The sequence below is a fragment of the Pleurodeles waltl genome, chromosome 6 (genome assembly GCF_031143425.1).
Source record: "Pleurodeles waltl isolate 20211129_DDA chromosome 6, aPleWal1.hap1.20221129, whole genome shotgun sequence".
Taxonomy (NCBI): Eukaryota; Metazoa; Chordata; class Amphibia; order Caudata; family Salamandridae; genus Pleurodeles; species Pleurodeles waltl.
This window is the reverse complement of record NC_090445.1, coordinates 1,721,779,419-1,721,806,298: the sequence shown is the minus strand read 5'-3', so window position 1 is coordinate 1,721,806,298 and position 26,880 is coordinate 1,721,779,419. Positions and strand designations below refer to the sequence as shown.

The 26,880-nt window shown below is 47.0% G+C and overlaps 1 protein-coding gene across 1 annotated transcript in view; it reads left to right on the top strand.

The window, feature by feature from the left end:
• Positions 1-25,397, top strand: part of C6H6orf136 (chromosome 6 C6orf136 homolog) — a 56,886-nt gene extending 31,489 nt beyond the window's left edge. Inside the window, exons 4-6 of the mRNA XM_069241955.1 lie at positions 7,583-7,783; positions 7,975-8,044; positions 24,648-25,397. Of these exons, the coding sequence (XP_069098056.1) occupies positions 7,583-7,783; positions 7,975-8,044; positions 24,648-24,788 (412 nt within the window). The 3' untranslated portion in view covers positions 24,789-25,397. The remainder of the gene's footprint in view (positions 1-7,582; positions 7,784-7,974; positions 8,045-24,647) is intronic.
• Positions 25,398-26,880: the final 1,483 nt, after the last annotated feature.

Sequence of the window (26,880 nt, the reverse complement as noted above, 5' to 3'; positions counted from 1 at the left end):
TGGAAGAAAAAGTTCCTTCTTCCAGTGAGGTCAGAGTATTTTTCCAATTTATGGACTTTCGAAACTTGGCAGTGGCTTGCAAGCAGGGCTACTGGGCTGTGACTTGGCATTTGACTCATAGATTTGCCGGCCCTTAATTTTTTCCATATTTTGTTTGGATTAGCATTGTTTAGGAATGTATTTAGAACTGCTGCTGCTTCTGCCCACCAGTTGAGAGGAGACTACTTATAATTCCATGTATATAATGTGACATTAATCTATTCATCCTGCCCCCCCAACCCTTTTTTTTTTTTTGCCTAGTTTCTGGTGCAGTTTTGACTGAAGTGCACAGGTCACCAGTGCCAGATCTCTTTCCTTAAAACTGCATAGTCTTTTTTTTTTTTTTCCTCAGTCGGCAAAACCTTTAGCACCCTAGTGAATGGTACCCCTGGTACTTAGGGCATGGGGTACTATAGGAGGGCCCTAGAGCAGTGGTTCCCAACCTGTGGTCCGAGGGGCCCCCAGGGGTCTGTGACACATTCACAGGGCAATTCTCCTCTGACAAACAATTGCATTTTTTGGTATATTTTTTGCTTCCCTTGAGCAGTTTTAAAAGCACTGCAAACTTCCTCGTACGTCCAGCAGGCAGCTTTCAAACAAAAACAAAAGCTTCAAGATTACTCTAGTGATTAATGCCCTTGTTGGATAGAGATGGGAGTTTTGTCTAGTGGCAATTGTGACTCCAAGGCAGCACAGATGGTTAATATGCCTGCTGCCAAGAACCTGTATCAGGCAAAGAACAGTATTTTATGTGCATAGCACAGTGACTGACTGCTTTTGTTTATTTTGTTACTGTGCAGTACATACTTTACAATCATAATCTAGCATAGTGTGCTATGAACTGCCATTAGGGAGCTGCATGCAAACTGCAAGGCACAAACTAGAAAGTAATTTTTTTCCCTATACTTACATTTTCCTTATGCTGCTAAAAAAGGTTTGCTTGCATAGAAATACATTCGGATTATTAAAGTCATTGCTAAACCACTGTGCTGTGCTCTGAATCGTGGGTTTGTGCTTCCCCAGACCAAGCACTCTTAGAAAATGCCTACCAGTGCGGATGACGGGAATCCTACACCTTGTTTTCCTCTTTAAAGTGATCTGACACCGTACACTGGTATGAGAGATGCTCTAAAACAAATGAATTACATGTGATAGCGTGGCTGTGGATAGATGAGGTTTTACTTCCTTTCCCCCACCACATACTTTTGTGAAAAAACGTTCTCATATCTAGATACCTAAAGATAAGAACAGGAATTGCTTGGGAAATGTTGAATCTGACCGGAGGATTCAGCTTTCCTAAATAAAATTAAACATTGAGAAGTTAGTCGCCGAGATGCAGTGCCAACCTTCCCATTAAAAGTTTAATTTTTTCAATATAAAATAATTCTATTGTTAGTAATTCGAGTGTTTGCTTGGTGTGTACTTGTTTGTGTATTTTTTGCAAATTACAGTTTTAATGCTTGAAATTTAAATCAAATAAGTTGCTTGGGGATCCCCGGTTTCCAGTAATGATTCAGTGGGGGTCCTTGTAGGAAAGTACCATCTTTCTTGGCATGTTGCCCCCCAATTGTACATGTATGTCAGTATGTTTTTGCCTGTCTCACTGGCATCCTGCTAGCCAGGACCCCACTGCTCATAGTTTGTGGCCTGAATGTGTTACCTGTGTAGTGACTAACGGTGTCACTGAGGCTCTGCTAATCAGAACCTCGGTGCTTATGCTCTCTCTGCCTTTAAATTTGTCACTATAGGCTAGTGAGTACATTTACCAATTTCAATTGGCACACTGGAACACCCTTATAATTCCCTAGTATACAGTGCTTGAAATGGAAAAATTAAAGTGCAGGTACTCTGTGCCAGAGTACCTGCTTGTTTCCGAGAAGTGCTGGTACTCTCCAATTGAAAGTATTACGTTTTTCTTGAGATGTGCCGGTACTCTCCCTCTCAAAATAAAAAAAGTGCTGTTACTCCGTACCGGACAGAGCCGGCCCATTTAAAGCACTGCTAGTATATGGTACCTAGGTACCCAGGGTATTGGGGTTCCAGTAGATCCATATGGGCGGGATCATTTCTTTTGTCACCCATAGGGAGCCTAGACAAACCCTTGCACAGGCCTGCCATTGCAGCCTGCGTAAAATAACGCACACGTTATTTCACAGCCATTTTCACTGCACTTAAATAAGTTATAAGTCACATATATGTCTAACTTTCACTTGCTGAACGTTGGGTGCAAAGTTACTAAGTGTGAGGGTGCCCTTGCACTAGCAAAGGTGCCCCCACATAATTCAGGGCCATTTCTCCGAACTTTGTGAGAGCGGGGACACCATTACACGCGTGCACTACATATAGGTCAAAACCTATATGTAGCTTCACAATGGTAACTTCGAATATGGCCATGTAACATGTCTAAGATCATGCAGTTGTCCCCCTATTCCAAATATGGTATTGGGGAGTCAATTCCATGCATCCTGGGGCCTCCACTATGGACCCCGGGTACTGCCAAACCAGCTCTTTGGGGCTTTCTCTGCAGCTACGGTTGCTGCCAACCCACAGAGAGGGTTCTACCCTCCTGGGGTCTGGGCAGCCCAGTCCCAGGAAGGCAGAACAAAGCATTTCCTCTGAGAGCAGGGTGTTACACCCTCTCTCTTTGGAAATAGGTGTCAAAGACTGGGGAGTGGTAGCCTCTCCCAGCCTCTGGAAATGCTTTGAAGGGCACAGATGGTGCCCTCCTTGCATAAGCCAGTCTACACCTATTTAGGGAACCCCCAGTCCCTGTTCTGGCACGAAACTAGACAAAGGAAAGGGAAGTGACCCCAGGGGTGGTGCCCAGAGCTGCTCCAGTGTGTCTCAGACCCCTGCCATCTTGTTTCCAGAGGTGTGGGGGCACTGTGGAGGCCTCTGAGTGGCCAGTGCCAGCAGGTGATGTCAGAGACCCCTCCTGATAGGTGCATTCCTGACTAGGTGGCCAATCCTCCTCTGAGGGCTATGTAGGGTCTCTCCAGTGGGCTTTTCCTCAGATAACGAATGCAAGATCTCACCAGAGTTCCTCTGCATCTCCCTCTTTGACTTCTGCCAAGGATCGACCACTGACTGTTTCAGGATGCCTGCAAAACTGCAACAAAGTAGCCAGAAGACTACCAGCGACATTGTAGCGCCTAATCCTGCTTTCTTGACTGTTTCCTGGTGGTGGGGCTGCCTGCCTTCACCCTGCACTGGAAGCCACGAAGAAATCTCCTGTGGGTCGACGGAATCTTCCCCGGCTTCAGCAGGCCCCAAACTTCAGCTTCACCGGTACTCTGGGACCCCTCTCATCCTGACGAGCGTGGTCCCTGGAACACAGGTGGTGGACCCAAGTGACCCAAACTGTCCAGTGGTCCAACTGTCAGAATTTAGAGAAGGTAAGTCCTTGCCTCCCCTCCCCAGACATTAATCCTGTGCACCGCGTGATCTGCAGCTACAAAGGCTTCTGTGTACATTTCCAAGAAATCCTGCATGCATAGCCGAGCCTAGGTCCCCTGCACTCCGTCCTGTGTTGCTCAGCTCCATGAGTTGATCTCTAGTGTTGTGGGACCTCTCTTTGCACTGTTGAGACAACCGCCGTGTTCAGACTTCTTGAACCCGCGTTCAAGGACTTCTGCAGGTGCTTCCTTCCTGTGCGTGGGCTCTCTACGTTGCTGAGGGCCCCCTCTGTCTCCTCTCCCAAGTGGCAACATCATGGTCCTTCCTGGGCTCGGGCAGCACCATTTTTCTCCAACCGCGACTTTTGCAGCTAGCAAGGCTTGTTTGCAGTATTTTGCCAAGGAAACAACTTTGCATCCTCCAGCACGCCGTGGGACATCTTCTGCACGAAGAAGACCTTCCTACCTCCTTTTGTTGTTGCAAATCCTGCAGCTTCTTCCAACCGGAGGCAGCCATTTTGCACCTTCATCCGGGGTTTAGTGGACTCCTGCCCCTGGACACTTCAGTGACTCTTGGACTTGGTCCCCTTCCTTTTCAGGTCTTCAGGTCCAGGAATCCGTCTTCAGTGCCTTACACTCCCAGCGACCCTTTACACAGTACACTAGCCTAGGGGTCCATTCGTGGTTCGCATTCCACTTTCTTAGTATATGGTTTGTGTTGCCCCTAGGTCTATTGCATCCTATTGTGTTCTACAGTGTTTGCACTATTTTTCTGAGTGTTTCACTTACCTGATTTTGGTTTGTGTGTATATTTTGTGTATTTTACTTACCTCCTGAGGGAGTATATTCTCTGAGATATTTTTGGCACATTGTCACTAAAATAAAGTACCTTTATTTTTAGTAACTCTGAGTATTGTCTTTCTTATGATATAGTACCTATATGATATGTGGTAACGCATGAGCTTTGCATGTCTCCTAGTTCAGCCTAAGCTGCTCTGCTATAGCTACCTTCTATCAGCCTAAGCTGCTAGAACACTACTAATCTACTAATAAGGGATAACTGGACCTGGCACAAGGTGTAAGTACCATTGGTACCCACTACAAGCCAGGCCAGTCTCCTACAGTCCTCAGGAGTCAAAGGGTTGGGAACCACTACCCTAGAAGGCTGCAGCACAGATTGTGCCACCCTCAGGGTCCCTATTACTAAGTTCACCCAGTGCTGCTTTCTTCAAGTCTTGGTGCAGACCCAAAATGAAACCACAACATGGCACACAACCTGTGTGCCTTGTCCACTGCATGCAATGTATGTAAGTTACCCCTCTGACAGGACTTCAAGCCCTAAAGTCGGGGTGATTATATTGCATGTGAGGGCCTATCCACATGAGCAGATATGCCCCTGCTATGTCTTTGTTGATTCTCAGACATACGTGAACAGTGAATCCATCTTAAGTACGTGTGCTGGACACTGGTCATTAGGGGTTCCCCAGCTACATGATACCTTCACTGACAATAGGGATGTTTGGTATCAAACATCTCATATTAATAAACAATCACTGAATCAAGTGATGGATTTATTAATTCATACACTCAGAGGGCACCTTAATGGTGCCCCCTGCAAACCTACCAGCTCCTATTGTGGGCACTGATTGGTTGAAACCAGTACAGCCACCTTAAGACAGAGCTCTGGCCCTCTGAGGTGAGAGCCAGTGTTATCGAGGGCCAGAACAAAGGCCCGCTCTGGGTAGAGGTGTGACTTCCTATCCCAGGCAGGATGGCCATTCTAGGGTGGGGAGCTTCAAAGGCTTTGCTGCCTTTGAAATGTGACTCAGGCCTCTCCAAATGGTGGAAGAGGTCGACTCCCACCCCACAGTTCCTAACACCTCTTTTGGCGCCTGGACTAAGTAAATTAGGCAGTTTGCCCACTTCATGCCAGTTCCACCCCTAGGGTGGACTAGCTGAAGTGGACTCTACTTCTTAAATTCCTCCATCTTGCATTGAAGGAATTAGGCCAATAGGGTGAGGGGAATGCCACTTCCCAAAGGAATTGGTAATAAGAACGGTGTAGTCACCCTAAAGGTGAGTAGCATATTGGCTACCATCTGGCACCTCCTGTAATGCCCCTAAATTTGGTATTTAGGTGGTACCCCTGTACCCTAGAATCCGATTCCTGTCAACCTAAGAAGAGCCAGACAAAATAGTAGTAGTCCAGCAGAGAAGGCTGAAGACACAAACTAACATGGCTCCAGAATTACTGGCCTTTCTGCAGCCTTGAAAGAAACCTGCACCCAGAAGACGACTGTCATTGAGCCCAGCAACCTCCAAAGCCTTGGGAGGGCTGCCTGCCTTCAATAAAGAACAAGAACTCCTGTGGTCAGTGGGCATGTCCCAAAAAAACATCTCTAAAGAAGAAAGAAGTCTGCCTGATGAACCGTAAAACAGCTGCCTGGAACCACCTCTGCACCCTTAGCCCACAGCCTGAGTCCAAGTGGCTCACCTATCCGTTGAAGTTTCCGCAGTGCTTCTGACCCAGAGTCCATAATGAGCTGACCCCTACTGAACTCTACAGCAACACTCGCAGCCTAAATCTGAGGGCTTCCCTTGACGACAACCTGGCCGGTAAGCTGTTTGCAATGCCAAAAGACACCCCTGCACCTGGAGCCCCTGGGCCTTGGGAAGGTAGACCGTTGGTGTCGCTATGATCCCTGGCATCTTAACTGACCTGGGCAGCTGTGGATGGACCTCTCCTGGCCCCTAGCCAGAGCCTGCAGCCTGTTTTTGAAAATAATCTCCTGCATTGGTTAACATTGGGAGCCCAACCCGGGTATTGGCGCTCTACACCCAGCCGCCCCGTGCTGCTGAGTTTGTAAGCTTGATACTGCCTTGTGTCCGTCCCCCCCCCCCATACTTACCTCAACTCCAGGTGATCAACACTTGACCTTCTTCTACTCACCTGGGAGCAGCACATTATCGGTTACCCCCTTTTATCGTAGGATAACATTGGACACCCTGAGCTGTGCTGGCACTCTGCACCTGACCTCCCCTGTGCCGCTGAGGGTGTAAGTTTGGTGCTGCCTTGTGCACCCCTCCCCAAAAAAGCTTACCTTAACCCCAAAGTCTCAATTAGTTAACATTGAGCACCAACTCCAAATTAGACCTCTGCACCCGACTGGGCTCCGAATTAGACATCTGCACCTGGCCGGGCTCTAAATTAGACCTTTGTACCCGGCCGGACTCTGAATTAAACCTCTGCACCTGGCTGCCCTATGCCGCTGTGGGTGCACTCTAGGTGCTGGTCTGATCCTCGCCTGGTGTTGACCTACATCCCGAAGACTGGAACTGCAAGTTGTGAACTTACCTGCAAAACTGCATCTTTGTTTCCTTCCATAGGTTAACATTGGAGACTCTGAACACTGCAAGTGTTGACTTTTGAAATTGAAAAGTATTTTTATTTTAAAAACTGCTTACCTTATAACGTTCTTTGGTTCAGACCATATATAAAAGCAACTGTTATTTTTCTGATTTATTTTTTGAGTGTGTCTCATGTATTGCCTCTGTGAGTACAACAAATGCTTAACACGACTCCTTGATAATCCTAGCTGCTCGCCCACACTCCCACAAATAGAGCTCTACACCTATCTATTTCTGCATCTGCTCATCTTTGGGGATCCACTGGACTCTGCACAGTGGACTTCATTTTAGTGCACTGTATAGAGCCAGTGTCCTACACACGTTTGTGGCATTGCGTAGCATAAATCATTATTAAAGTTCTCAAGTCTTTCATGCTCTCTTTTCCCATAGTCTATAACAGATCGCTATGAAACCAATAATAAAACCGTAGAAATGGTTTTGCAGCTTAAACGGTTAATGAGCTTTTTTCCTGCTCTTCATAGTTTCATTGCTTACCAAGAATGCTTATTCTAAATATCAGTGTCTTTGTTAGGCTCTCGATCTATGCTTTATTATGAGAACATAACCTTGCAGACTTCAGCACTGGCACTACAGAAGCAGGACTCGGTTCCACGATCTGTGGCATTGCTTTGAAGTGGGCTGATTCACGATCATGTGTTTTCGCTGATAGGAACACAAAGCTGATACTGGTAGTTTTAAGCCTCCAATTGAGCACTTAATCCTGCTCCCTCTTTCCCCAGTGGCCGCCCTATGTACCAGGTTGTGTTAACACTCTTCCGCTTCCTGGCCTGGAACTACTTCGCCGATGTCCACATGGAGGTGCTGAAGCTGACGCAGCATCCTGAAAACTGGAGTGTCCAAGCTCGGTGGCAGGTGACGGGGCTACCCTTCCATGTACTAATATTCCGCTTCTACAAGAAAGACAAGACAGAGCTGTACAGGTAAGAGTGTGACGCAGGCTACTATGGGGATTGTACAGTCAGGGGTTCTCAGCAAACATTTGGTCATTCAAGTCTTGAATTCGGACATGATCGGTTTGGTCAAGAGTTGTGCAGTTACGAATGAAAAACTATTGCTCTTCAATCAATTGTTCTGTGTTTGTGCCTTTCACTGGATCCCTTTTGTTTTACAGATGCTACGATGCCCATTCCACATTCTTTCTTGGCCCCGACGGATTGATCTGCTACCACAAAGTGGATAAGGTGAGGCGGGTTATGCTTTAGACTATAGATTGTTGTGCGAGTGTCTGTTCTCGAAAGTTGCAGAAGGAGTAAGGAAGTGAATCTGATCTATCCACAGCTTGACGAAAGGTGGGTGTTCCTCTACTTTCTTTTTATCCCACAAGTCCTTAAATCTGATTTTTTTTGTTCGCAAGGGAAACCGGCTTTCCTGGCTCAGTGAACTGTGGCTCTGAAAGCCTTAGGAGATGCAAGGAGGGTGAGGTGGTCTTGGTTAAGGATGTGGCAACAGATATCTTGGGGCAGCAGTGTGGAATTCTAAGCAAGAGCCCTGCTAAAACCCATTGATCTGAAGTGATGGAAATTCTTTAGCCTCCCAACCAAAACCCCTTCCCTCCACCCCTCTAAAAGGTGTTGTCTGGTTGGCAGGAGTGTGGGCAACTCAGTGTTTCTCCTTTGCCATAGCCACCTCTGCCATTGTCGTTGCCCCGGTAACCATACCTGGTACTTCTTCTGCGTGCCTGCGGTTTGTGAAAGGCCTGGTGCTGGCACCTTACCGGAGGTGTTGTCTTCACCCCAGCGTTGTGTGTGAATGTCACCGGTGGAGTGGCAGATTGTAATGCGCTCATGGACTTGCTTTCTCACTGTCCTTCATTATTGTCATTATTTTTTACCAACACCTCATCCGCTTGGGGCCCAAAGAGATGTTGCTTGAACCCTCAGACGCAGTGGTTAATATTAGGGGAAGCAGCACCCACAGCATGAGGCGCACGGCATGTATGCTTTGCAACTAATCTTTCCCTCTGCCGCTAGCTCTTCCCGCTTGTTGGAAAGTGACCCGACTTTAAAGGGGCCTTGACTGTCGTTAACAGATGTTAGGTGACACATGGAAAGGTCCCAGCTTTTGTTCCACTAGTCAGGCTGGTGTCGAAGCCAGTGGGAAGAAAGCTACCCCCAGATCGGTTTCTGAGTGACCACAGAGAAGGGGCTGCTCGTTACCCAAGTCACACTTATGGTTGGCATACAAGCTCTGCCTAAGGGGAGAAGAGTTACCCCATCTTGAATTGTGAGAGTGAGGGACATACTGGGGTTGTTTGCAGTATGCCAAATAGGAAATGCTAAAAAAGTGGGCAGGGCTGCCCCAGGAACTTATACTTCATTTGTTAGGCAGTGCCTGGGTGTTGCCTTGACCCACAGGGGGGACGCCAGGGATAAACCTGGCATCCGCAGGAACTCTGCGAAGAACACTTACTGTACTTGCGAAAGATCAGAAAATGACTGGAGCAAGAGGTACCGTGAAGGCTTGGACTGGCACCCTTTTGTACCAAAAGAAAGAAGTGGACTCTAGGGATTAGTTCGCTAAGGGGACACAAGGTGCAACATGCCGTTTCCTAAAAATACGCATCTGACCAGTGGCAATTGGAGCTGGACTGGGCTTTGCTTTTGGACTCAGCCCAACACCCTTAGAGTCTCTTTAACTGCTCTCAGGTTCGGTCCTCAGGCCTTTGAAGTGTCATTCTGCGGTTGTTTGGGCATCAGAAGGAAGTGTGAACACTCTGAAAAACTTTTTCCCCAGAGCCCATGGGGAACCTGCAGGAAAAAGTATCCGACTGCCAATTCCACAGCATCAGGATTACCTTTCAGCTTTGTCCTAGGTCAATGCTCCCATCACTTCTAAAGAAAAAGAAAAAAAAACCAAAACCTAAGCGTGGTTTGTGCAGAGGCATGCGTCTGTGCTGCATGTACTATCCAAGACTTAGGAGGGGTGAGACCTGGACACTGATGCAGAGTGAGTAATGGCAAGATGCTTTTAATTCTTCTCAGTCCTTACTATAACTACCTTCACCTTAACAAGGTCCTTGAAGTTATCAAGAAACAATTTTGCATACCCTGGAGGATGGGATGGAATTGAACTTTACGTTCAGCTTTAGAAGGGGTCTCCAGTAGGAAGCTGTTGTCCTCCTGCAGGACATGCATGTCTGCCTTATGGTGGTCGGCTGCCCCCTTAATCTCAATATGATATGCAGTCATATCATCTGGCAGGGATGGCTTTACAGGGTATAGTGCTTTATACCTGGGTCTGCAGGATCAACATAATAATCATCCCGGGGGACGTCTCCTTCCCCATCTCTGGAGGCTGGCGGTACGGACTTTCCTTCCCATAGGGTCTGCACAAACTTGTCAAGAGACTTGTGGTCATTGGAGGAGGAAATGAGTATGGTAGTGGGGGTGGAGGAGGTGATGGGAGTAATTGCCTGTGCGTGGGTGATGGGCTTGTGGCCTTGTTACTGTGTTTCTGGGGCACTTAGCGATGAACCTGCTAGTCGCTGGGTGATGAAGTGCCATTTCTGCCTGGTGTTTAGCTCTTCCACCAAGTTTTGCAAGGTTCCTCTGATTGTCCTGCACTGAAACATTGATAGATTCAAATGCTTGAATCGCTCCCGGCTCTCAAAGTGGGAGTCGCCCAGTAGGTTTGAAATAGTAGTAGGCACTGAGAGCTGCAGAAGCCACAGACTGTGCCCACCTCATTCTAAAGGGCTCAAAATCAGCCAATGGGGTGTGAGTGCTTCTTGACTCACCCCTCTCAAAGGAATTCACACCTCAGCTTTCTATCAAATATCGTTAGAAGTGAGTTCCAGAGCTTCGCTGTTCTTCAGGTACAAGTAAGTAAACTTTTATCATTTTTCTTAGGCTTTAAGTGCGCTCATAACTCTCTTGCCTTAGAAAAATGGCATCAGTGAAGAAATCCAAAAGTAGTTTGTCTTGTGGTTCCTGTGGCAGAATTAGTGTTTTTTTTTTTTTATCTTCAGATATCCCTTACAAGAGATGCATACATTGCCTCTACCAAGACTTCAAGGCCAAAAATTGAAAATATGTGGAAGGCAGAGGTGTGGGCTGTTAGTTTTGTTAGACGTTCAAATTCGGGGATTGTTAATTCTTGGAAGGGAGAAATAGCCGGAGGACGGGTATATACTGATTGTTCGTTGTAAAGGCCAGCAGAAGTTGTTTCTCTCACTTGTTAGCTAAGAATCCAGTGTGTCTGCTTTGTTTGGCTAATGTGTTGCTAGTTAATTGCTGAAATCTGCTGAAAGTGGAGTTGAGGTTTGACAGCTGGCTTGTGAAATGAGACATTGTCGATCAAGCTTGAGTACTGGATTTTGATTTGGTCTTCTGTATGTATGATTTGTACATCCTGGTCTCTCAAAGTAAAGACTTTTGCTTTGTGGATCCTTGTTTATCAAACCAGACTTGAAGTCATCAAGTATAGATATATTGGACAGTTTTGTTGATAGATCTGAGATGTCACTCTTGGTAGATTATCTTCATTGTTGGATGGGAGTCTGGAGAGCAAGAGATAGTGATGGGTGAAAGTGGGGCCGGGTTGCATTTAGCAAGAAGGGCTTCACAAGTTCCCTCATACAACTTGGTCGTTACGGTGTTGTTAAATACAAGGTCTAGTCCGCCTCCTTTATTTCCTTCACGATTGCATGAAATCGCTTAATGACCAGGGGGATAGCTTCATGCAGTAGTGAGGCCATGTCTTTTCCAAACCCGACTTCAGTGATGAGTAGTATTGAAGATGTCACTTACCCAGTGTACATCTGTTCGTGGCATTAGTCGCTGCAGATTCACATGTTGTGCATAGCCCGCCATCTGGTGTTGGGTCGGAGTGTTACAAGTTGTTTTTCTTCGAAGAAGTCTTTAGAGTCACGGGACCGAGGGACTCCTCCTCTTTGTTTCCATTGCGCATGGGCGTCGACTCCATCTTCGATTGTTTTCCCCGCAGAGGGTGAGGTAGGAGTTGTGTGTGTTAGTAATAGTGCCCATGCAATGAAGTGAATAAGTATGTACCTATTGAGGTTTAAATAATATATTTACAAATGTACAAAGTTGAAGCTAACTTCCAAACGGCTACAGGCTCCCGGGGAGGCGGGTGGGCACATGCGAATCTACAGCGACTGATGCCACGAACAGATGTACACTGGATAAGTGACATTTTCAGTTCGATGGCATCTGTCGCTGTAGATACGCATGTTTTGCATAGACTAGTAAGCAGTTATCTCCCCAAAAGCGGTGGCTCAGCCTGTAGGAGTGGAAGTAGTTTGAAATAAAGTTCTTAGTACGGCTTGACCTACTGTAGCTTGTTGTGCGGACAGCACATCTACACAGTAGTGCTTAGTAAATGTGTGAGGCGTAGACCATGTGGCTGCCTTACATATTTCGTGCATTGGAATATTCCCTAGGAAGGCCATGCTAGCGCCTTTCTTTCGGGTGGAGTGTGCCCTTGGTGTAATGGGCAACTCCCTTTTTGCCTTAAGGTAGCAGATTTGGATGCACTTAACTATCCATCTGGCTATACCTTGTTTTGATATTGGGTTTCCTGTATGAGGTTTTTGGAATGCAATAAACAGTTGTTTAGTCTTCCTGATGTTTTTTGTTCTGTCGATGTAGTACATTAGTGCTCTTCTGACGTCTAATGTATGTAGTGCCCTTTCAGCTACGGAATCTGGTTGTGGGAAGAACACTGGTAGTTCCACCGTTTGATTTAGGTGGAACGGTGAAATAACCTTTGGTAAAAATTTAGGGTTGGTCCTTAGGACTACCTTATTTTTGTGTAGTTGGATAAAAGGTTCCTGTATTGTAAACGCCTGAATTTCACTTACTCTTCTTAGAGATGTGATGGCGATGAGAAATGCAACTTTCCAGGTTAGGAATTGTATTTCGCAGGAATGCATGGGTTCAAAAGGTGGACCCATGAGTCTTGTTAAGACAATGTTGAGGTTCCATGAAGGAACGGGTGGTGTCCTTGGTGGTATAATTCTTTTAAGGTTTTCCATAAATGCTTTAATGACAGGTATCCTAAATAGTGAAGTTGAATGGGTAATCTGCAGGTATGCAGATATTGCTGCAAGGTGTATTTTAATGGAAGAGAAAGCCAGGTTTGATTTTTGTAAGTGTAGTAAGTAACCCACTACATCCTTTGGAGATGCGTGTAATGGTTGAATTTGATTATGATGGCAGTAGCAAACAAACCTTTTCCATTTGCTTGCATAGCAGTGTCTAGTGGATGGTCTTCTAGCTTGCTTTATGACTTCCATACATTCTTGGGTAAGGTTTAAGTGTCCGAATTCTAGGATTTCAGGAGCCAGATTGCTAGATTCAGCGATGCTGGATTTGGATGCCTGATCTGTTGTTTGTGTTGTGTTAACAGATCTGGCCTGTTGGGCAATTTGACGTGGGGGTACTACTGATAGGTCTAGCAGTGTTGTGTACCAGGGTTGCCTTGCCCATGTTGGTGCTATCAGTTTGAGTTTGTTTTGACTCAATTTGTTTACTAGAAATGGAAGGAGAGGGAGAGGGGGAAAAGCGTATGCAAATATCCCTGACCAGTTCATCCATAGGGCATTGCCTTGAGACTGTCTGTGTGGGTATCTGGATGCGAAGTTTTGGCATTTTGCGTTCTCCTTTGTTGCAAATAAGTCTTTTTGAGGTGTTCCCCAAAGTTTGAAGTAAGTGTTTAGAATTTGGGGGTGAATTTCCCATTCGTGGACCTGTTGGTGATCTCGAGAGAGATTGTCCGCAAGTTGATTCTGGATTCCTGGAATAAACTGTGCTATTAGGCGAATGTGGTTGAGAATTGCCCATTGCCATATTTTTTGTGCTAGAAGGCACAGCTGTGTCGAGTGTGTCCCCCCCCCTGTTTGTTTAGATAATACATTGTTGTCATGTTGTCTGTTTTGACAAGAATGTATTTGTGGGTTATGATTGGTTGGAATGCTTTTAACGCTTGGAAAACTGCTAGCAGTTCGAGGTGATTTATATGCAGGTTTTTTTGATGTACGTCCCATTGTCCTTGGATGCTGTGTTGATTGAGGTGTGCTCCCCACCCTGTCATGGAAGCATCTGTTGTTATCACGTATTGTGGCACTGGGTCTTGGAAAGGCCGCCCTTTGTTTAAATTTATACTGTTCCACCATTGAAGCGAGAGGTATGTTTGGCGGTCTATCAACACCAGATCTAGAAGGTGACCCTGTGCTTGTGACCATTGTGATGCTAGGCACTGTTGTAAGGGCCTCATGTGCAGTCTTGCGTTCGGGACAATGGCTATGCATGAGGACATCATGCCTAGGAGTTGTAATATCATCTTTACCTGTATTTTTGGTGTTGGATACATGCGTTGTATAATTTTTTGGAAATTTTGAACCCTTTGTGGACTTGGAGTGGCTATTCCCCTTGTTGTGTCTATTGTTGCTCCTAGGTATTGTTGTACTTTGCACGGCAGAATGTGTGATTTTGCATAGTTGATGGTGAAACCGAGTTTGTAGAGGGTTTGTATGACCTGATCTGTGTGGTGTGAGCACTTTGTCAGTGAGTTGGTCTTGATTAGCCAGTCGTCTAGATACGGGAATACGTGTATTTGTTGCCTTCTGATGTGTGCAGCCACTACTGCTAGGCATTTTGTAAAGACTCTTGGTGCAGTTGTTATACCGAACGGCAATACTTTGAATTGGTAATGTATTCCTTTGAATACGAACTTTAGGTATTTCTTGTGCGAGGGATGTATTGGTATGTGGAAATACGCGTCTTTGAGATCTAAGGTTGTCATGTAGTCTTGTTGCTTTAGCAATGGTAACACTTCTTGTAGCGTGACCATGTGAAAGTGTTCTGATTTGATGTAGGTGTTTAGTGTTCTGAGGTCTAGGATTGGTCTCAGTGTTTTGTCCTTTTTTGGTATTAGAAAGTACAGTGAGTAAACCCCTGTATTTCTTTGTGTATGTGGTACCAGTTCTATTGTGTTCTTTTGCAGTAATGCTTGAACTTCTATTTCTAGGAGGTCTGAATGTTGTTTTGATATATTTTGTGTTTTTGGTGGTATGTTTGGAGGGATTTGTAGAAATTCTATGCAATAACCATGTTGGATAATTGCTAAGACCCAAGTGTCTGTTGTTTATTTCCTCCCACGCTTGGTAATACTGACTTATTCTTCCCCCCACTGGTGTTGTGTGGAGGGGATGAGTGACGTGTGAGTCACTGTTTGGTTGTAGGTGTTTTGGGGCTTTGAAATTTTCCCCTGTTTCTAGGGAATTGTCCTCCTCTGTATTGGCCCCGAAAGCCTCCCCTTTGGTACTGTCCCTGGTAGGTGGACGGTGTTGAATGTGAGGTACTGGCTTGTGTGGCCTGACCCCGAAACCCCCCTCTGAAGGTTGTTTTGCGGAAGGTGCTGAAAGTGCCTCTGCTCTGCGGGGAGTAGAGTGCGCCCATGGCTTTTGCGGTGTCAGTGTCCTTTTTTAGCTTCTCAATTGCCATGTCCACTTCAGGTCCGAACAATTGTTGCTCATTGAATGGCATATTGAGCACCGCCTGCTGTATCTCCGGTTTAAAGCCAGATGTTCGTAGCCACGCGTGCCTTCTGATGGTTACTGCTGTGTTAATTGTTCTTGCAGCTGTGTCCGCTGCATCCATAGAGGAGCGTATTTGGTTATTGGAGATGTTTTGTCCCTCCTCAACCACCTGTTTCGCCCTTTTTTGTAGATCTTTTGGTAGATGCTCAATGAGGTGTTGCATCTCATCCCAGTGGGCTCTGTCATATCGCGCTAGGAGCGCTTGAGAGTTAGCGATGCGCCACTGGTTTGCAGCTTGTACTGCGACCCTTTTCCCGGCTGCGTCGAACTTGCGGCTCTCTTTATCTGGGGGTGGTGCATCGCCCGATGTATGAGAGTTGGCTCTCTTGCGAGCTGCCCCTACTACAACCGAATCTGGTGGCAGTTGTGAGGTGATGAAAGCAGGGTCTGTGGGAGGTGCTTTATATTTCTTTTCCACCCTTGGTGTTATTGCTCTACTCTTGACAGGCTCTTTGAAGATTTCCTTTGCGTGCCTTAGCATTCCTGGGAGCATAGGCAGGCTTTGGTAGCTGCTATGGGTGGGGGAGAGGGTGTTGAAAAGGAAGTCATCCTCGACAGGTTCCGAGTGTAGCGACACATTATGGAACTCTGCTGCCCTAGCTACCACTTGTGAATATGCTGTGCTGTCTTCTGGTGGTGAGGGCTTTGTAGGATATGCCTCTGGACTGTTGTCTGACACTGGGGCGTCGTATAAGTCCCAAGCGTCCTGGTCATCTTGGCTCATGGTGGTGTGAGCCGGTGAATGTGACTGAGTCTGTGCCGGGTGATATGTGAGTTACAGGTGGAGGAGAGGGTGGCGGAGTTACCTTCTTCACCAGTTTTGTTTGTGGTGCTTGTTCTTGTTGGAACTCAAGTCTCCTTTTCCTCCTAATAGGGGGAAGGGTGCTGATCTTCCCTGTTCCACTCTGTATAAAGATCCGTTTTTGAGTGTGGTCCACTTCAGTGGATTGTAACTCTTCCTCGAATCTATGTTTTCGCATTTGAGAGGACAGTGATTGTTCCTCTGAATAGGAGCTGGTAGTTGGCTCGGTTGCGGGTCGTTTTGGCACCGAAACTATGTCCGTACTCTTTTTCGGCTCCGAGGCGACTTTTCTCTTTTTCGGAGTCGAACCCTCTCGGCGCCGATCCTCCTCGGTGCCGCTGTCTCTGCGTCGAGCAGCTTCGGCTCCGCTATCTCGGCGTCGATCTTTGTCGGCAGCACTTTCTCGGTCCCGAGATGGCTGCGTGCCTGTGTCTCGACCCGAGTCGGACGATCTCGGCACTATTTCGGCCTTTTTTGGTGCCGATGGTCGGTCACCGATTTTATGGGTTGAGCCATGGCCTGTTGGCAGTGGCGTCCCCTGGGCCTTGTCAGTTTTCTTGTGTGCTAGCTTCGACGTCTTACTCACTGTTTCGTGGTCGTCGAATTCCTCCGAGTCCGATTCATAGATCGAGAAGGCTTCCACTTCTTCTTGTTCCTCGAACTCTCGGTGTCCTGTCGGCGTGGACGCCATCTGTAGTCTTCTGGCTCGTCGGTCACGGAGCGTTTTTCGGGACCGGAACGCACGACAGGCCTCACAAGTTTCTTCCCTGTGCTCGGGCGACAGGCACAGGTTACAGACCAAATGTTGGTCTGTATATGGGTATTTGTTGTGGCATTTAGGACAGAATCGGAACGGGGTCCGTTCCATCAGCGTCGATGTTACACGCGGTCGGGCCGACCAGGCCCCGACGGGGGATCGAAAACTACCCCGAAGGGCAACGGAGCTCTTCACGATTCGATTCGGTGTCGATTCTATCTAACCCGATTCCGAACGCAACAATACCGACGTAATTTTCCGATTTTTTTAGCTATCTTTCCGTTCCGAAACCCGGAGCGAAAGGAACACGTCCGAACCCGATGGCGGAAAGAAAACAATCGAAGATGGAGTCGACGCCCATGCGCAATGGAAACAAAGAGGAGGAGTCCCTCGGTCCCGTGACTCGAAAGACTTCTTCGAAGAAAAACAACTTGTAACACTCCGACCCAACACCAGATGGCGGGCTATGCACAACATGTGTATCTGCAGCTACACATGCCATCGAACCTCTTGTTCCTTGTGTATCAGTGAATGAAAGATGTTTTTATTTTTTGCTCATTGAGCGAGCAGCAAGCATTTAAGATGTGATATGAGGTTGTGATATTGTTGGTCTTGCGCTTTTTGTGGGTATGTGGTTACTGCTGGTTAGGATTTATTCTTTTTCCCTATGGGAAGGAGGTAGGGAGCCCTGCTCGAGTGATGGTGCAGAGGTTGTGCTATTCCTCATCCTCGCTTTTCTGCTCACGTAGATCGGTTTATTAGAGATTTTTACACCTTTTTTGGGGCGGGACAGTAGGATTCTGATTGTGTTCGAGACATAAATGGGCTGTTAATATCTTGTTTAGGTGATAAGATTTCCGTTGTGTTGTGGTACGGGGAATGGTTGGTGTTTACCTTTCATAGGTGTTGAACAGCAGTATGAGTAAGGGGTAGTGGAGGAGCGTGATGGCCCAGTTTTAGTGAGCTAAGATGCAATTGTTGAGAGTTGTGGATGGGTCTATATGAAATCATAGCCAAGGTGGTTTGTGTGTTGTCAAGTTGTGTTGAGTGATTAAGGTGTTAAATGAAGAGGGACATTGAAAGGATAGTGTAGGAAGCAGACCCTTTGTGTCGTGAATATCGTGTAAAGGGCCCAAGTGTACCCCAGTGAGTGGACAGGGCTTGCTATGCAATCCCAAAGTGCTCTAGTTAGGGATAGTGTGGTCGAGCAGCCCTAGGCTTAGCACAGAGGAGTGCAAGACCTGTACAAAAACACACAATAGTCAGTAAATGAGACACAGACTCGAGAAGGAGATCCTCACCAATTTATAAAAATAGCAAGAATCTTTGTATATGTTTAGGCATCAGAGAAAAATCATTCCGGTGAGTACGTTTTTAAATAGGAATTCTTTTCACCTTAACATGTGCAATTTCGAGTTCTGCAGTGTTAATCCATGGGAGGAAAAACAAGTTCTGCAGCTTTACAGGACCAATCTCAAGGAGGTTGAGGTGGGTAGTGGGCAAGGTCCAACTCAGGACCCACAGTACACCCTCAGCGGCACGGTGAGGCCGGTGCAAAACAGCATCAGGGGCCCAGTGTATTCCCGTGGAGATTGGTCACTGCGAGGCCAGTCGAGCTGAATCAACAACATGCCTCGGGCCTCACGATACTCGGCACAGGTGGGCACATTTGGTCCTCTCCATGGTTGAGGGGTGACAGGTGCAGAGCTGGGTGTCCTTCGTTGTCGGGGTTTTCTAACCAGGGCGGCCGCTGTAGACGAACGTTGCGTGCAGAGGCTGCAGGTGTCATCGGGGAGTCCAGGTGGGGTGAAACCACTATGGACTCGGACTTTAGAGTGCTGGGGAACCTTGATGGCACCGGTAGTCCACTTCAATTTGGGTCAGAGACAGTGGGTGCAGTGATGACTTCAAGTGTTGGGTTTTGCCAGTTCCAGAGTTTGTTGGAGAACAGATCCACTTTTCACAGGTGGTCTTGAATCTTTTTCAAAGGCAGACAGTCCTCCTGGGTTACTGGAGTCACAGCTGCAGGACGAGTCAACTTTGGTACAGATTTTGTTGAGCGATTTAGACAAGCTGGCGGGGTTAGTACCAGGACAGCTGCTTCATTTCTCCTCTTCTGCTATTGTGGCTCTTAGGTGTCCTTGGTCGTCTTAGGTCATTAGGATCTGCTTCTCTAGTGCCAGGAGCTCCCCTAAATAGTGAAGTTATGGACTTTAGGGAGTGTAGGGGAGTAGCCAATGGGCTACTGACCCTTTGTGTCATTAAACCCCCTAAATGACCACTTCCTGCTGGATGTGGGCATAATCCTGTTCCAGGAATGCCATCTCCTCTGAAAAAATGATGTCCACCTCGCAGTAGCCCACCTTCGGGGTGGTACTAGTTTGGAGGTGGCATGCCTACCTGACTAACTAATTTTCCTGCCTGGTTAGGTGCCAAATGGGCTCTGGACATGGGGTCGGCTTCCTTTCCTGTGAGGGGAACCAGATTCACATTTCAAAGGTGCCAGCCCTTTGAGGCTTGCTGCCTTAGGAAGGCTAATCAGCAGGTCATTCTGTGGGAGGGGGTTTTACATCCTCTCCCCGAACAGACTTTTGTTCTGGGCCTCCTGAGAGCAAAAGGCTCTCGCCTTAGACTGCCAACTGAGACAGTAGAATGGTGTCTCGGGTGGCAGTCTGGCAGAAACTGGTCAGTGAGCACACCAGAGGCTGGTAGGGTTTCAGGGGGCACCACTGAGGTGGCCTCTGGATGCATGTATTGGGCAATCCAACATTGGCATCATTGTGGGTTCACCAGTACGAGAAGTTTGATACCAAACATCTACCAAACATCCGTATCTTCAGTGAAGCCATCATGTAGCTGGGAAACTCGTATTGACCTGTGTCCAGCGCATGCATTTAAAATGGCTTCTCTGGCCACTTTCTATGTCTGAGAATCAACAAAGACATATCGGGGGCATATGTCTCTGCTCATGCAGATATGGCCTTACATGTAATATAATGCACTGTGCCTTAGGGCTGTAAGGCCTGCTAGAAAGGTGACTTACATATATTGCATTTAGTGTTCGAAGACATGGCACATAGGCTGTGTGCCATGTCGTGGTTTCACTTTTGTCTGCACAAAGATTCGCAGCCTGCAATGGCACCCTGTCATGTGCCTGGTGAGGGGTCCGTTGGGTGGCACAATCCATGCTGCAGTCCTTCGGGACCCCCTTTAGTACTCCAGGCTCTAGATACTAGGGGTACCGTTTGCTAGGGACTGACAGAGGGTGCCAAAGGGTTTGCCAATTGGGGAAACAACTGTGCAGTTTTGGGTTAGAGATCTTGCACTGGGGATCTGGTTAGCATGAACCCAGTACACTTTCAGTCAAAATCACTTCAGATACCAGGCAAAAAGTGAGGGGTAATCATGTGAAAAAGAGGGCTTTCTTACAGCTTCAATTTGAGAAGTGAGGGTGCGTCTATCCATGATCTTTTCTGATGGTAAGGTTGGTTATGCTGTTTAGATGAGGGTTGGTGGATGGAGTGTGTTTGTGAATGAGAGATCGTGTGCTTGGGGTGGTGAGGGACGTTAAGGGTTGAGGTAGTATTGTTTCAGGGTTGTTATTGTAGGTGTTGGTGTTAGGTGCAGGGACATTATTTATGAGCTGGGATAGGGAGTTGTGAATTGAGGAATGTTAGAGTAGATAGAAGTGGGTGGAAGCAGGGGCGCTAGTGGGGTGGTGAGCATGCTGTGTTGGGAGTTCGATTGGTGTTTGAGGGGGATAGGACTAGATAGGGTGATGGGAGTGTAAAAGTGTTAACTTGATTGCCTGGATGGAAAGGGGACATGATAGGTGGTAGTGATAACTTAGTTGTTGAAATACCACGTGAGTGTGTGCAGAGTAAATGAGGGTAGGTCATGGGGGTAAGGTAGTTTAGGCAGCAGTGTGAAGGGACAGGGTATTGATTTGAGGTTGTGCATAAAGTTGAAGGTGGAAAGGTGAGGAGAGAGTTTGGATGGACTGTGAGTATGGATACATCTCTGTTAAAAATGTGATGTGTTGTAAGGCTTTGAGAATGGAGTTACCTGCAGGAGTAGATGATTATCTTTCCTTGTTTCTCGTGGAGGTATATCTGCTTACTTGATGTGGGTGGAGTTTTTTAGTAGAGTTGCTAGCCCTTGGCTCGTACCAGGCCCAAATAGGCAACACCCTTTACCTGGACCCCTGAGCAGGATGCCCTAAAACCTCTGTTTACATAGCCCTAGTGATCAGTTGACCTGAACCAAAAGAAGTCAAACCCTAACCAATAGGATAACAAGTCCTAGAGTCACTGGAAACCCTCACTATATACATCAGGTTACCTTAAATTTAAGGGTGCGTACAAGGTGTGAGAGGATGAAGAAGGCCTGTTGAGGTGACTCTGGGCCCACCCCAATCACTTAGCCTTTAACCTGTGCCCTAAAAGGGAAGGAGCTGATAATCAGCTTGCAATCTCCTTGGTTGCAGACTGTGCCTAAAACACACTTTTTAGTTCATATTTTGAAATGTAAGGGTCAATTTAAACTAACTAGAAAATAATGTTTTTTCTTTTTTGTGGTAGTAGGAGTTTGATTTTTGTCTTTTTTTCCACTTCAGTACAGTTTTTGAAATGAACTTAAGCAAGTACACACAGCAGGTTAAAAAGGCACTAGGATGGATAATGCTATGAATCTCTTACATGACGAGTACAGGTCCCTAGGTTTCAGCTCATACCATCAGCACAGGAATCTATTGCAGATATTTGAGTTGTTTTGCATGATTTTGGAAAGCACTGATCTCCGGACACCATTTTGGGACATTTACAGGTTTTGCCAAGGAAGTGTTGTGTAACTTAGTTGCTTGAAGATTTGCTGGCACAATACAGTCTTTCCTGTCTCCTAGTTTTGAGGAAAAAGTACCTCCATGGTTATTCCAGTGGGCATGGTGCTTGTAGGAAATCTGCCTTCTCTGTGTATTCACCTTGGATTTTTCGCTGGATGCTATATTTTTGACTTACTTGAAACCCTGTGTACTTCACCCCTGCTGATCAGGAATATAGTGACTTTACTGCCCCTTTAAATCTGGTTGAATAGGTATATTCACAATTGGTATATTTAAGTTCCAAATACATCCCTAATATATGATACAATACTTACCCGGGGCTTGAAAGTTAGACATCACTAGTAGGCTGCAGCATCCTTTGTGCTGACCACTATATTGGCAACGCAAACGTGGACTCTGGTCTACCATTGTAGCCTGGCTGTAACAGCCCAAAACATGCATTGCATCCTGTCAAAATACAGCCTTTTGGCAGGTAAACACCTGCCTTTTAAATATTAATGTCACCCCTATATAGGCCTTATAGCCCACAAGGCAAGTCACATGGTATTTAAAAGTGGGACTTGTAGAAATGTAATGTTAACATCTTTACAGTAATTAGCCCCTAAAAGCTGTTGGAAGGATGGTTGATAGAGAAGTTGGAAAGTAATATTAAAAATAATACTCGATCTTAGGAAATGGTCCAGCTACAAAATAATAGTTCTTAAACATCCATTTCATGGTGAACATTTTGCTTGCCTGAAGCTCCAGGGGGACTTCTGCAGCTTTTCCAAGCCTGTACTTGGTCAGAATAAGATGTGAATGAGGTGTAAGATTTCCCCCAAGGGATAAACCGGTCACTGTCACAGGTTGGCCTAAATGGTCACGGTTGAGTACTTTGAGCTCAGCGGAAGGGTGGGGGCTGAAGGCGTAGTTGTTGACACTGAAATGCTAGAGAACAGGAGACCAAGACCGTTGTTGCAGATCCACTGTCTGGTTCCTGAAGGACTCCGCTTTTGTCCTACCAGCCGCCTGTTTCTGGGTTTGTGGGTACGGTTGCCATCTCAAACTCAATTTCAATGTTCAATGTGGGTAGGAAATAGGATTACCATAGTACACTCGCCACACATATCCCAGCCCTCACAGCCCATGTTTAGGTTGACCAAGTTCAATCAGCATCTTGAAAATGCCAAAAGTGGGTAGGATTGACCTCAGGAACTCCTGCTCCAGTAGTTAGGGAATACCCGGGAGTCCTTCCGCCCTCACTAGCTGGTTTCAGGCATAAATGTGGCACTTCAAGCTCCCACTACACAACACTGCTGGCTCAGAAGAAGTGTTAGTGGGCCCGAAGGACTGGACCTGCTCCCTCTGGTGCCCAGGACACAGAAGTGGATGCCAAAGGGTCTGAAGGCTGAACTGTTCAAGCCACAGGAGGTCTTCTTGCAACTGCCCAGTGACATTGGCACCGGAACCTGGTGTTTGGCCTCTGACTGACACCCTCTGAGTCGCTAAGCGCCTCCCCTGAGGTCCTGGAGGGCTTTAGTACTCTGGGGAATGAGGACTTAAAATACAAAGTCAGGGGGTTAAATCTTCGATCAGGATCAACCAGGTAGGTGCAGTGGCGGCTGCTGCCAATAACGGTTGTGGGGCTGCGCAGGAGCGGCGGGGAGTAGGTGGTGGGGGAGAATTATAAAAAAAAAATACATGCTGCTACCTGACGCTGCCTCTGCGTTCCCCTGCTCCTGCCACCTTGGTGCTTTTCTGCTAGCTCCCCTCCCCACCCAATACAGACGCTTCTCTCATGCAGTTAGCCTGCATGAGACTAGCGCCGGCATTGGTCTGAATGGGCTGAAAAGCTGGCAGTTAATCTCCACCCAGCTGTGCAACACCGATTGGGTGGAGAGTTCTAGGTGCGCACGTCATTTTTTTGCCAGTCTAAGACGTGCACTTAGACTGCACGTACCACTCCTCCCTGCTGCTGCCGCAGAGGATAGCCCTGCCCTAGCCGGGTGGACTCGATAAATAAAATTATAATAAAGCAGTGTTATTATTTTTATTTTTCTGCTGCCTTTCAGCAGTGGTGCGACAATCCTCTGCCATAACGGAGGGGCCGCTCCTGGGTCGGTGTCGCCCCCCCCTTTCACGGTCAGCCTCAAATTGCACCAGAGTCCTGGTCTACCAGGGCCGTTGGCTCTTTATCCTTTTTGGTACTTTTCCTACTTAAAAATTGTTGCCTTTTATTTTTTTATTGAAGTTCACTCTATTTTTCTAATTCAGTTTGGGATTTTTATTGTTTAGTAATTTCAGGTTGTTACCGTTTTCGTGCTGTGTAAATACTTCAGTAATTGCCTTAGGTTGTGCCTTCGCCACCAGGGGTTGTGCTCAGGTTGATTTAGTGACTTTAAGGATTCACCCTGAGTGGAGTTGTGGTTGTTCATTGAGGTGGGGAGCACCCACCCCAAATAGTAACTTAATTCACAGTACTGCTTCTGCCTCCTTCATAACATCCAAGTCCTTAAGCTGCATGCACTGCTACAGCCTTGTGTGGTGGAGACCCATGTATGAACTGGGCGTGGTGGGTGGTGGGTGGTGACGCACAGGCAACACAAGTGTATCTCTTAAAGTCCGGTGTTCCTTTTTGAAGCGATTCATCTGATCCAACCCTGGAGGGCCTAAGAGATCATTAGATGGCGCGACTTCGTATAACCTTCATTGTCCCCACCAGTTGTTCTTTCCTAGTCGGATAGTACTGTTGTGAACCAATGTCTATTCTTTGGGGAGCAGAGCAGGTGCTTCTGAAGCTCATGTTCCAGATTAATGATGTGCTCCAATTGTCTCCTCTTTTGCAGTTAATGCCAGCGCAGCCCCCTGTGTTCAAGGCGAAGCGCCTGCTGGCCGGCCTCCTCGTAGCACTAGGAATGGCAGAGCATCGACCAGCCCTCAACCTTCTCTTTTCGCAGTTGTGTAGGACCGGGCAGAAGCAGTGCTGAAGTCACGTTCCAGCAAAGACGAGGTGCTTCGAAACAGGAGCTAATGTCCCTAAACTGTTGTGCTGAGCAGAAAAGGCACTTTGTTGATCAGACACACTGGCCTTTTCGAAAACCTCTGCAGCGGACCACTTGCTCTGTCAGGACAGATCTCAAGCAGTCCCTCGGATCAGAAGAGTCCCTTTTGTATCTACGGGGTCCCGTCTCCCCCCCAGTGAACAAGGTGCTTGGGGAGGGGGAGGAGGGCGTCCTTTGCACTTTATCCAGAGTGGCTTTGCCTAACTTGTAGAAACCAGCTGTATAGGTGCCAATGTCTTCCAGTAAAAAAAAAACAAATACGCCTGTGTTAATTTTCTCTTAGTGCACTATTGTAAATGTCTGTCTGCATGTTGTATGTTAAAGGTTTATCATAGTGTTATCAGCACCTCTGAGCTGGCTTACTGTGTGCATCACTTGTGCAGTATGTATCAACCAGTGATGCCCTCTGTTGGCATGTTCATAACACCCCCGCCCCCTCCTGGCAGTTTCCCTCACGTCTTTTGGCTGTAGCAGACGTGCTCCATGTTTGTAACATAGGTTGTACAAAATTAAATTATCAGAGGAACAAGCCAAGACTAGTGTCTTAATTCCGAGAGCCTGCCGGTGAGACATGGTGAGTCTTCTGCGTTTAGGTGGAGGCACTTTTGTAGGGATTGCATCAAAAACCCTTGTAGAATCAAGGTGTGAGGTTTTCTAGCGCACACTAATGCCTAAGCTTCCTGGCGCTGAACAATCTTATCCCATTGCTAAGGAAAAAGTATTAAAAATGAATTGGTGGGGGGAGGATTGGGGGGGCAGAAATTGTACCTAGAACGGAAGCCAGGAAGAGCGATTATATTATTTTGTGAATGATTAAGGGTTTGAACGGTATTCTTTTGTGTACTGTAAGCCAGTGCCGTAGGTAAAGTGCAGGAGGATTGGATCCTATTTTGTAGGTCTTGCCTAGACAGTGCATGTGCTGTTTCTTTGAGGCATGTTGTTTACAGTCAGTGGGTTTGCAGCCCGCCCATAGCTTAGCATTGATTAGCTTCTGTGCCGCTTATGTGCTTTGGTTGCGTTCACCGTGGCGCACATGTGTCATGCCCTCTTCTTGTGCTTGGAGCATGGACCAAGTACTTGTGCTCTTACATTACTCCCGTTTTTGGAGCCATATTTGTGTTCAAGCACTCACTGTGCATGCTTCTGTTTTCAGGCTCTTTCCCATATATCCATCCATTTAGCTTTTTTCCACTACCAATACCAGTGATGCATTTTTCCCCTCGCACCCTTCTGCCCTGTCTGTTTCTTCCATCACCACCCACGTTTCTTCTTGTTTGTGTTGTGTGTTTTCTTGTTCATGTGGTTCCTTTGTGTTCAGCAGCTGCTCCGGAATGCAGAGGCAGAGACCGGTCCATCTGCTCCCTTCCGCCCGCTGTCGTGTTGGCCCTAACCCACCAAAACAAAATGCAATGTTGTGTGCCCCGCTGGCTTCGTCATAGTGCTTTCTTGCCTTCTCCCGACCCCCTCCCATGTTGTGTTACTGGCCCCACCCTTCTTACCAGACAAAGCGCTATGGGCTGTGCTGGGCACGTCATGGCACTTTTTCCTTTCTGTCATGCTTAACTGCAGCCGTGCTACTATAGAGCATGAATGTATGATGGAACAAGAAATGCTGGAACCACGCACGCCTGAACAACACTGTCGGAACAACGACCGCGCCGTTACCACAAATGCCTTTACCATGCATGCCTTCACAACAATTTTTCGTTGTAAAAACATGCCTAGCAAAGACATGCGTGGTTCTAGCATGCCACTCCCCACCTGCCCTAAGGCCCAATAGTACCCCACTAAAACTACCCCTACCCCCCCAACACTCCTTAAATAAAAATAAAAAAAACCTACCCTGGATACTTTGAGCCCTAAACCCTTCCCGACCTCCCCCACCTGCCCTAAAAACACTCCCCCATTCCCCATCCCAAAAAAAACAAACTACCCACCCCTAAAAGCTTAACTACCCCGATCCCCCAAAAACTAAACTACCCCCACCCCCAAAAACCAAACTATCCCGACCCCTCAA